We start from the raw sequence: 12,742 nt of genomic DNA on the forward strand, positions 1-12,742 counted from the left end.
TAAACAACATCCTTCGTACTTTTTTCAGAATGGCACAAAAAAGTATTTTCTGCCAATTTTAGTGCAAAATGTTCCTACATATTTAGCATTTAAAAAAAATATTGGATTGAATATGTGTAGAACAAGCACACGCAAAAAATAATTAAAATTATTATTTTTTTTTGACCAATTTCTTCGGTTTTCCTTCTGATTCTTCGGCCGACATAGTCGCCAAGTCGCCAGCTTTCTGCCATACTGAGATCAAGTTTGTCAGGTAAAACAAAGACACTGCACAAATTTAGCAAAACATTAAAAACCCAGCAAATTTTTAGATTATAAATATGTGGGCGAATATTAAATTAGAAAATAGAAACTAGAATTCAATATGTTGGATTCATTATTCTAATTTTGAAACCTTCTATTCAACAATATCCTAATATTCTCATTCAAGCATTCCTCATTACCACACCTTAGACCAGGGATCACCAAACTACGACATGAAGGCCAGATCCTGCCTGCCTGTCGGTTAATTATCCCAGGACCGGCATGTCTTCCAAATGATTCTAAAATACAGCAATTATTACTTTACTACCGTAACCAAAATTTTGCAAATTTAAGTTAAATATAGATAAAATTAAAATAAATAACAATTTCATTAAGCCCATTAAAAGGTAGATAAATATTTATTCATCTTTCCTTCATTTTATAAATATTAAGTCAAATATGGAAATATAAAGATAACGTTTTTAATCTTTATAAGTTATCCGACCTGCTACTGCCATGCCTTAAAGTTATCTGGCCCTAATGAAAAAAGTTTGGTGATCCCTGCCTTAAATTATATAGTATAAAGTATAGATTATTCAATTTTTGTTTAGATTTCATTACTACACTTTTACTTTTAGTATCAAACTCATTTGTATCTGTTTTAATCACAAACTGATTAACATAACCTGACTTTTTCCTCTACTTAATCTTCATAAAAATTAATGTAATTTCTCTATAAATATTGTAATAAATTTTATTTTAAAATCTTAATTATATTTATTTGTACTTATTTTCTTAACGATAAACAATCTTTAGGATAAGTAGTCAGCTTTACTTTATTACAAGCAAGTTTCTTCATAGTTTACATTGGTCATAACTAGGGCGATTATGTCTTGACTTGTCAAAAAAATTTGTTAAAATTCACTTGTTAGGTCAAAATTATAAAGTAATAATAGATTAAAAATAGACATAAATCGATTATAAAATTAAGAACTATAGTCAGCTTTTTATAAATATCAGTCATTTTTTTTTTAAATTCGTTGCTAAATTTTTTCAAAAAAATTTAATTTTGATTTATATTCAATGACATTTTAACTATACTATATCTCCATTAGAGCAAAATATGGTATACTCATGCAGAATTAACCAATGAGGCCTCTCTGATTTGGACAAATTTATTGAACAGTATTTGCTGTCTTTTAAGATTGTGATTTGCAATTATCCTATTTCCTATTTCGATAACTGGATCTTCGTTAGTTTTCTGCAATTATTTTTATGTTGTATTTTAACTGTTTACACCACAATTTTTTAATTCAGTATTTTTTAGATGGTTGTTTTTTTAAAATGAAAAAAAATATCAAGCATTTTCATCAGTTTTGCATTAACCTGAAAAATTAACTGATTATTGTGGTTGATTTGTAGTCAGTAAAACATCAAAACCATGTGGTTGACGACGCCAAGACACTAATGTAGTACTCCAAACAACAATATATACATTTCCAACAGTTCAAAATTTTTCAGGTCAAAATTGCCTATTTGTTAAGTCAAAAAATAATCGCCCTAGTCATAACAATTCAATCTTGTGTCTGACTAATAACACACAAGTTATTTGCTAAAAATGGTGATTATGTTATGTTCAGCAATAACAAACAATAAATTTCAACTTTTTAGTATTGGCAATTGGTAAATTGCTAGGCTTTACGGTAATGTAAAACTCAAGAGAAATTAAGGATTCACTAGTTTTATATTATTTTTATGCATTCATAACAGTGAATAAATTATTATCAATTTCAAGAATATAGATATCCTAAATAACCCACTTCTTTGTACTGGCATGGGTCTAGAATAGTAACCAATTTGCAGTCATTATAAGTAAGCTATAAACAGGTTTTGCCTAAAGTAGAAAATCATAAAAACCATTCAGTTGAAGAAAAACTTAGAAAAAGAATACTTACTAACCCAGCTTTTAAAAATTAAAAAATTGCCTGGTCTGCTGCCTTCGACATATCCATTTTTTAAGGCGGGAAAAGCATTCCCTCTAACTGTTAAAACTGTGTACATGTTTTTCTTTGTGGTCATAATTATTTTATGGTTGTTTTAAGCTAGGTCCGTAGGTCCAGATTGAATCAATTTAGTGAATGAGAAGGATTAAAAAGTTGTTACGACCAATACTTGTCTGTGTATGTGGTGTTTGTTAAAGTGATGAATTTTTCACTTCTATTTTCCTTTCTTAGGACAAGCAACAAGATCAGCTAATTGTCAACAGATTCACCTTAGTTTTATCATTTGGATTTAACCACCTTTCCTTTGAAGTCTTGTATGACCAAGGTCTAAAGTTTAGTCAAATATGCAGTCATCACAGTTTGAGTTAACACTCTAACATAGTTAAAACGTTTAGCAAATACTGGTAGGATCCTGAACAAAAGCAACAATAAACTAGCCTTTTAAATGCAATTTATAAAATCGGTTGGTAAATTCTCAAATCGAAAAAACAAAAAACAGTTCAGCTGAAACATAAAAAAAGAAGATTTACTCTATCACACCATATGATTGATTAAGAATAGTTTGCTATCAACAAAACAAAAACACTGTTGTATTTAATGTCTAATTAAATACATGTCAAGTGCTTTACACATATGTTTTATCTTTTTTAATCGTAAACAGACATTATTAGTTTCAAAGGGCTCAGAAATATTCATCAAGTCTTAAATATAGTAAAATTGGAAGACATTTTTGTAACAATTTAAATAGAGTATAACATTTTTAATTTATTTGGAAGGACTTCAATGGTACAAGGCATGGCTTCATAGTTTTCATTATCTATACTAAACCAAGTGTCTAACTCTTGTTTCGGGTTAAATTTCATCTTACTAAATTCAAAGGTTTCCATAGGATGAAGTGCAGTGTGTTGTCCACCGTCACTACGATATGGCCCATTTTTGATAAAATCAATCATGCTAAATTTGTCGTCCTCCAAAACCACCATAGCTGAAGCAACCTTTCGATCAACTTGTGGGTTGTGGTTGTTCGCAGAAACTAAAACCTCAAGAGTTGAAAACTCCAAGTCTCTTACATCATATTTCAGGAGATTATAAAGCACTGGCTCTTTTTGATTTATAGAAGCAGATGATTCAACATCAGATTTATTTGATTCCCAAGGCCACAGCCATGTTATACTATTCAAAAGACTTGCTAGTACAGATGTAGTTGCTTTGTGGAGCTCAACATTTTTATTTTTCGTTAAGTCTGCCACTGGAATCAATTGAGGTTGTTGATAGGAGAGATCTAAAATTCGTGGTGCTTGGACACTACTTTTCATGGAACCAAATACAAAAGACATAAATATTTTAAAAGGGCCAAAGTACCAATACTTTGATGCTTTATCCAGTACATCACGATATGAACCCCATCTAACGCTTGACAATGCAAAAATTGATTTACCATTATTTGCTTCAATCTTTAAAACATCCATATGGCGAGTGTTTTGCTGTAGTAAATTATAGGTTGCAGAAATGATTTTTTGAGCTGGTCTTTCTGGAGAGGAAGTGTTTAGTAAACTACATATAGTGTTGGTTTTCCCAAGTGGTATTACTCCAATGGGAATATGCCTCCAACTTTCAAAGTCTGGTCTTCTAAGTAAGCCTGTAACAACTTCATGTACAGTTCCATCTCCTCCAGCTGCGACTATCATATCAGTTTGGTCCAGTACAGACATAAATTGTTTTGCTTGGCCCTCATGTTCAGAGCGTATAACATTAATTTCACATCCTGAAAGATGGAGTATTGGAGCAGCATTTTTTTCAAAGGCACTTGATGCTCCACCACCATTTGCAGCAGGGTTTAAAAATACAGTTATTTTTCTTGGTGATTGAAAGTTTTTTATAATTTCTGTGCCATAATGTTCAACTTTTTGGCATACATTAAATCGAAAGAGATGGTCATCATACCGCCCAATCAACCATTTTCCAACAGCACCACAAATTGCACCACCAACAATGGACTTTTTAGGATTGTTCCGAATTGAGTTAACAAAGTTCATTACTTACATTAACAGGATATATTAGGAAACTTTAAAGCGTTTAACACACGCAACAAATAATGCGAAAACTTTGCGCTTGCTCTCCTGCCTGAAAAAATATAAAATTGCTATTAATTTCTATATGTTTAGGAATATGCTAGAACTTTTAAACTTTATGCAACAGAAAGCGTTCAAAAAACGCTTTTTGTTAACGCTAGCCGCGTTTAGTGTGAACTAGGGTTTCTCTCTGGGATTGTTTTGACGGGAAATTCCCGGGATTTCCGGCAAATTTACAATCCCGAATCTTGAGAAGCTTTTTTGTAATTCCGGTTATTCGTCAACATAGCTAAAATTGTCATTTTTGACTGATATAAAAAAATATTACCAAACCCATAAAACTCATTGCCTGAGTTACTTTATATGCCCTTACCAGTGGAAAAACTTGATTAAATTTATTCTACGAAAAAAATGCGTACGCCCTTCTTAATTTAAAGTTTTGCATGCGCTTTTTTTATTTAAAGTTCGGTAAACGGCTATACAGAATTAGTTGCAACTAAGAAGTACGTTCTAGTACTATGCCTTAGCTGCACAATATTAGGGTTAGGGTGTCGGTTAGTGTTTGGCTGAGGGTGTATAGGATGGACAAGATTTTATTTGGAACATCAAAAAAAAACGAGAATCGACAAAATCACTGTTTTGAAATATTTGACGATCCCAGGAGACAGCGAAAGACCGTAAGGTTCATCGAGTCAGCTGTCTCCTGGTTTAGATTCAGTTAGAAAAAATATATAAAATTGGAATGCTAAATTCAAATTACATAATTGGCATTACTTGTATAACTTACCAGTATTACTATTACTTTGTGGGTCAAGTATATATTATTATTATTTAATAATATTCCTAAAACCTACCCAAACCCGCACTCTAAATGTTGCTCTAATTTTAGTCTTATTGCTGGAGTCCTTTTTGATTTTAAGATACTTTAGGAAGACATTAAAACCGTAAAATCAGAACATAAAGAATGTAAACCTCAAATTTTCGGCCACTGGGATATTGCTTTTGTTGTCTTTTGTCTATCGTCATATATTTTTCGTAGGTGTGCTGCAGGCACAGCATTAAAACATATATTAAAGGAACGCACTTTGGGTTTGGATGGGTCAACTTTTATTATTTAATAATATTGCTTAACCTTATAAAACCCCAAACCGCACCCTAACCCAAATAATGTTCGTTTTTGTAGGATTCTACACCAGCGCCAAAATATATATCAAAAATTGTGGTATTCAAAAAGAGAATAAACAAAACATCGACCCAAAGACATATTTAATAAATATACGATGTATGCTTGCAAAATGGTTGAAACGTGACCATTGAAATATGTTAAACACATTGCCATTTCGAAATGGCCAGTAGCCTAAAACTGATTTTGCTTAAGGGAAATTCCCCGTTTTCGCGAGACACAAATGAAACCATAGAGCACTATTAGTGCTCCATGATGAAACTCAATCAAAAAAGTATAAGATAATTTGGACCAACCCGATCTATTACCAAAACGATCAACAAACCTAGAAATGCATGCTATTATTTTATCTTAAAGTATTTAACAATCTGATTTAAACTATGTAGTAGTCTTCTTACATCATTTATTCGTCTTCACTGGCTTTACATTAAAAAGCTTCATATACGTCACACGCACAATAATGGACCAGGTTTTATTGACAGTACCTCTTCTTAATTTACAATTTGTCACTTGTTGTTTACATGTTATTTACTGTATAATGCCAACAGATACATAGTTACCGTAAATGATTTATTTATTAATAAACCTATAGCGGTACTTTATTTCTAAAAAAAGTTCAATCGCTATATATATGTTACGATATTCAATCGCTATATGTTACGAGACGTGCATACTGGGCGAACACAGTAAAACAGGCGACTAATTAAATAATATATATGTAAAACTAAAACTACAAGAGACACATTTGCGTCAGAAGCCAAAAGACAGTATTTTTGCTGTCTATTTTTTGCATGCGCTTCGAACGTTTTTATCAACATAATTTCTCCAAATATACAGCAATTATGTGTGATTGCGAAATACACAAACAAGTCCGCACTTACTTAATAATTAAAAAGATTGTATTTTGACCCAAAAATGTAGCTTTTATTTTAATTAATTTAGAGTTGAAATTATTCTGTTTATAGAAGACATACCGTATACTGAATTAATGATACCCGGTGAATTATATAGGATTGCCATATTTTAAAACGAAAAATTCCCTGACAAATTTACTGCGGTTGCAATGGACAACTCCACATCAGGGGCCTTAAAAACCCGGGATAAAGTCACAAAGTTATGTTAAAACGTGATGTTTTTTAAATTAAAAGTTGGAAAACAGAAAAGTGCCTTTGTGCATAGTTTAAGTTGTAAAAATTCGTTTTTCTTTTTTTCGATGGTGTCAGAGACGCACGGCACATTCTGACCCATCCGATTTCAACGGGTACGTGCTATAGAAATAAAAATTCGCGCTTTTTCATTTATCAGAACTGATGTGCAATTTTAAATGTGCGCTACCTTTGTATGAACTGAGATATAGTGCCTGCTACGGGTCGCAAACTAAACATTCTACATCCCATTGAAATTCAACCATTTCCGAAGCATGGATATTTTACGTAGGCTATTTCACTCGTGAATTTACCTTTTCTCTTAGAAGCAAATTTAAGGTCAATTACCAAACTTATCTCGAATCTTTAAAAGGGAAACAAAATTAGACTTACAAAATCAAAACAATTAAGTGTGTTTCCATTCCACAGTAGGTTTAGCAGTAGGCACACGATGTTTTTACCTGTAACTCCATATTTAATAAAGAAAAATATATTATCTTGCTTGTTAAGGGTTTGCCATCATTTAAGTTGCATTATAAAAAGCATGCTGGGTAAAAGTTTGTAACTGAGCTGACGAAAATAGAACGTAAAAAGCAAAAACTCTTTTAAGAAGCGAACACAAAATGATTAAACCAACTTAGTACTGAAAAATGAACAGTAATTTAACAACAATATTTGCACTCGCGAGTTACTCACCTATTTGCACTCGCGAGTTAAACTCTCATATTTTGCACTCGCGAGTTATACTCTTTAAATATTTGAGCTATATATTAAACAGTAAAAAAAAATTAAACAAATCTTTGTATTAACAAGTATGGTTTTTGATATTGTAAATGTTTTGGCGATATATTTTGTAGAGTACGATTAAATTCCGGACATGTGGACCTAAGCATGTTTTGCCATTTCTCCCTGACGCAGATTTTAACACTAAATTCCCTGACATGCCAGGGAAAATCCTGACGTTTGGTAACCCTATATAGTGTATAATAATTAAAATGACATATATTTGTTATTTGATAGGGCGATTATTTTTTGATCAAGAAAATAAAAAATTAACCCGGAAAATTACAGTTTTGACAAATTTTGACCTAAAAATAATTTGTTTTTTTGAAATTTTAACCTGTTAGAAATATATTGATTTCAATAGCTTATTGTTTTTTGAAGTACTGCGTTAGTTTTGGCGTCTCATACCGCACGTTTTGATGTTTAACTGACTCTTCAAACAAATCAATTATTTTTTTCAGGGTTACATAAAGCTCATGAAAATACTTATACTTGATATTTTTGTCATTTCAATAAAACAATTAAAAACAGCTATAAAAATGCCAAAAAAACAAGACGCTGATTAATCGAAAAATGTGGTGTAAACAGCTAAAATGCAACGTATAAATAATTGCAGAAAATTAACATAGAGCTAGTTATCGAAATAGGAAATTGGATAATTGCAAATCACAAGCGAAAAAAGTCAGCAAATAGCCTACCGGTACTGTTCAATGCATTTATCCGAATCAGAGAGGCCTGATGGGTGGTTATATCTGCCTGCTCGAGTGCTCGCCTCTAATGAAGATACAATACAGTTAAAATGTCATTAAATGTTAATCAAAACTAAATTTTTTTAATAAAATTTAATGACAAACTTACAAAAAACTGTACAACAATTTAAAAAAACTGACCATGTTTTTTTTTAATTTTGTAAACGATTTCTGTGCATTTTTTTTTAGATTTTGACTAATTTTGACTATTTTGACAAGTCAAAAAATAATGGCCCTACTGATAACGTATTGGTGCATTGTTTTTCTGTTTACATTTAAGCAATACCTTTTAAGTTAAAGTAGCATCCGTTATTGGTGTTAAATCCCCCTGGGAAACTTCCGAAAGATCTTCACTGAATTAGCCTTATGTGCTGCAGGTAAATGACGCGTATACCGTTGTAGTTCTCACGACATCAGCCTTATATCGACTTTTCTGTTGAATAATCCGCGATGTCACAAATGCAATGAGTTGCCCTAATATAGCCCTAATCTGCATTTTTGGTTGTTTTTATTAGCTGTTATTCTTGTCCCTAAAACAATGTCTGCAAAGACTTAAAAAGTAATTTTTTAATGACCCGCGAACTTGGTGATTTATCACCATCTGCATGTTCAAAGCCATGCCAAAAATTATTTTTCGACCAAATTTAATCACACAAATAGAATATTTTTGCGTTTCGCGACAATCAAACACGGTGGCACAAGTTTCCTTTGATCGCGATTGAAACAGCACATTAACTATGCAACAAGGTTGAAAACACACAAAAAAACACACCAATAAACAATTACACACACCAATAAGCAATTACCTATAATGTAAAAATTGGAACACAAAAGAATTTGAAATATCTCTCGGCACCCTTGAGCGCTAAAAATGGCACCCTTGGGCATTAGTTTTCCACCGCTTACGGATCGGTAAAATTTCAAAACAAATTTTGCGGACCGGTGGACCTTAAAAAATTAAACCAAAATGTAATTACGACAAAAGTACGTAACTTAGAATGGGAACTTCAATTTAATGAGCGATTTGCTACTGTATTTTTGATATCATACGTTTTATACGATTATATTGAAGTTTTTCATATACTTTTAAACAGGTGGGCACAGCACTTGCAGCATTGTGTCGTACGTTAAAGCCTAAAGTAAACCATTAACTCTATATTACGTCACAACGCCGCAAATTACGGAACTGGCTAAGTTTTAAATTTGATGGACAAGCCTTTAACATTATGCATTTTGCAATTGAGATATAAAATTGTAATATATTTGGCTGACTGACAGAAAAGTTGACTCGGATCGACCGGCGGCTGAGAACCACTGCCCTAGAGTGCTGTCACGGAACCCTAGTTGAGAACCACTGCATTACACGGATAAAAGTTTGCTGTGATTGGACTATTTTGTCAACCTAATTGACGTTTTCATTTTCTTGCGCTAAATGTGAATGGAACTGTTATGTAACTGTAATTGGTCCATTGGTTGGGTTGATTGCTTGCGCATTAGCTAGTTTAGTGTCAGTCTGCTAGTAGACGGTGTAGTGTATCTGGCGATAGCCATTCAAAAGAATATTATACTAGGAAGAGGGATTCGGAGTGTAAATTTTATCAAGAACAAGATACAAGCTTGATAATAATGAATTCAGTCTTTTCTGTCGTTTGACCCAAAGAAGAAAAATGAGAGGTTTGCAGACATCTTCTGTAGCATTTGAACCATAAGGTTGATTTTTGCAACCCCGAAGTGCTTAAGGGGGCTTTAGACGTTTTTAGATTGCGGCTACTTGAGTCGTATCTATCCACTGCAGCCTCGAACTGAACGTTGACACCTGTTCAACACCTAAAGGTTCTAAATAATGCACCAACTATAGAAACTCAGACTGATAGCATTGGGCCCTATACCTTTTATAAGTGATGCTCTAAGCGCTTCTCAGTCACATTAACTGAAGATTGTACAAGCTTGTATCAAAACGTCTGGGTTTTTAATCGGATCACTGTGGGGTTTGTGTCCTGGCATTTTATCCTGGGTAACACCGTTTTTGTTTTGGCCAGTAAAATACTAAAATTATTATTTTACTGACACATATATTATTACCTTCACCACAACCAAAAAGGAGAAAATGTTCACCTTTTCCGATGCACAGTTAACTCGGGCACTACCTCCCATGTGGCGGCCCATCTCCCTTTGTGAGATTGGTTATCTTGAGGACTGGGCCTGAACCTATTCTTCAGGCATTCATTGGCCTTCTTTTTGGCCAATGGGAAGAATAATCCACTACCCCTTTACCCTTTACTTTCTTAGTTCGAAAAAACAAAACAAATCAAAACGTCTTAATCAAGATGTTGTCAGTCTACTCGAACTTTTGGCTTTGTAATTTAATATTAAGCTACATTACAGATCTGATCCGTGCATATCGTACCCAATATATAAGTTGTCTGCATGAATAATGTGCAGAAAAAAAAGAATGCATCGGAAATTCATCGCACGAGTAATTGACTTATTAATTCGTCGTATACACCTGAGTATTCAACCGGGGAGGGGGATTTAAAATTGTATTTTTATGTTTTTTATCTTCAGTTTTTAATGATATGATGCAAAAACTATCATTTTTTTTTGTTTAAATATATTTTTAGGACAACTACGCCATCTGCGTTTTTATTCACATGTCGTTTCGCTTGAACTATGTCTTTAAGCCAACTGAAATTACATAACGGTGGGGCCAATGCTCTTACAACATCTCAAATTATCCATTATTTCGAGCAACGGGCTGACCTTTTTTGCCCAATGCGACGTGTAACTTATAAAATTAGTTAACCAAAAATGTGCGCAACTGTATACAGTGCAACCGGAAAAAAACGTTTTTGCTCGTGATTTTCACAGGTAGGCCTATAGTAGAAGTAATATTAAACACACCAAGGTATAGGCATGACTATAACATACATATTATCAATTTAAACCAAATAAAGCACATTTTGAAACATACCCCACTAAAAAATCTAAGGAACAGTACATCAGGTGTTTTTTCCTTGAGATTAAAAACCTGATGACTAAACTGTACAGTTTTTTATTATTACGTCATAATTCGCTATGTGTGCTCTCATTATTTACTGCAGAACCATAATTGTTTTAATTAAAATACCATTCAGTTGAGTTCATTTCTAATAATTTGTTATTAATATGGCAGACCGAAGCCTCCAATTTTAAAGAGGGTATAGTACTCTCTTTTGTATTAAAATATGTAAAGGTGCTTATTTGCTTTGAGATTATTGAGTTTCGCATAGGCCTAGAGCAGTGGTTCTCAACCGGGGTGCCGCGGCACTTAACCACTAGGCAAAAATACGAGCAAAGGTGCCGCGAATTGTTCAAGAGAATCTCATTTTTGAGCTGCCTTCAATTGTTTACGATATTTTAAATTCAAACGAAAATTTAATTAAAACTAGGTCTGCTTTACAATGAAATCATTTTTACAACAAAATAGCTGGATCACGTGACCATTAGCACAACTTTTATATTTTTTTTAAATACTTTATTTGGGTTAATACATTTTGCTCTTTGTAATTCAGATAAAAATTGAGTTTAGTCATTGCATGTTAGAAATAGCAGATAATTTCAGTTGTATTGTATGGAAAATACAAACTGCTGTGCATACTATGGCCTTTGTATTGATTGTACGACTTCATAAATCTACTATTTTCCAACTTGGCAAATTAGGCAAATTATCGTGTGTAATGTTTGACAAAACGCGTCACAAACTGTTGTGTCGATCAGTACGCATATCGCCTGAGGCAAAACTCCACGCAACGAGGGATGCCTTTTCTTGTTGGACAAGGTTTCATCAAACATTCAATCATATTTATCCAGATCTATAGAACGCTGGTTGTGAGACAATTTAGGAAACTAGTTTGGTTGACAGCTGATTCATTCTTGATTCGATTTGGTAATGTTATTATGAGTTAAGAAGACATACTAGACCAAGTGTACGGATATTGCTGGCGTTTAAGAACATCGATTAAAGATTATATATTTTTTGAGAGGGCAAAGTGTATTAAAAAACATCCGACTTTCTGTTCAATACTTTAAGCTTTTCGGGTTCGAAAGACAAAAGACCGTTGGTCACTTAATTTAACAGGCTTATTTGCACCCAGGTATATGCTTCTGCGTGAAATAGCTGCTGGCTACAATGAAGAAGCCTATGTATAGACTTACCAGTGAAAAACTTTGTTGGCCAAAGAGGAAAGCAAAATATATGGTGCCCAAATTTCAATTAACCGCATTTTTTTGGCATTTGCAAAGGTGGTCTACAACTTGCAATATATTTACCTCGCAAACTAGGAGCGCAGATAAATTAGGTATTTCCCACTGAACAGCTTTTGTTGTCGACAGCAGAGGTACCTCATGCCTCAACGAAAGCGTTCACGGGACGACAATATAATTTATTTTGTCAAAATTTTGGTGATTGTTTTCAAATGTAATTTATGTCAGGCAACGAGATAATAAACTTGTATTAAATCACCAGCAGGCTTTATTTTAACTAAAGCGGTTTTTACACGATAAATTGTTTTGTGTTTAAGGTTGA

At 33.1% G+C, this 12,742-nt stretch overlaps 1 protein-coding gene across 1 annotated transcript; it reads right to left on the reverse strand.

Annotated features, from left to right (window-relative positions):
* Nucleotides 1–2,658: 2,658 nt before the first annotated feature.
* On the reverse strand, nt 2,659–4,366 carry LOC146132948 (acylglycerol kinase, mitochondrial-like). The gene has a single exon (XM_083396839.1). The coding sequence runs from the start codon at nt 4,280–4,282 to the stop codon at nt 2,987–2,989; it is 1,296 nt and encodes a 431-aa protein (XP_083252965.1). The 5' UTR covers nt 4,283–4,366; the 3' UTR covers nt 2,659–2,986.
* Nucleotides 4,367–12,742: the final 8,376 nt, after the last annotated feature.

This window comes from Ascidiella aspersa, chromosome 9 (assembly GCF_963924565.1).
Source record: "Ascidiella aspersa chromosome 9, kaAscAspe10.2, whole genome shotgun sequence".
NCBI lineage: Eukaryota > Metazoa > Chordata > Ascidiacea > Phlebobranchia > Ascidiidae > Ascidiella > Ascidiella aspersa.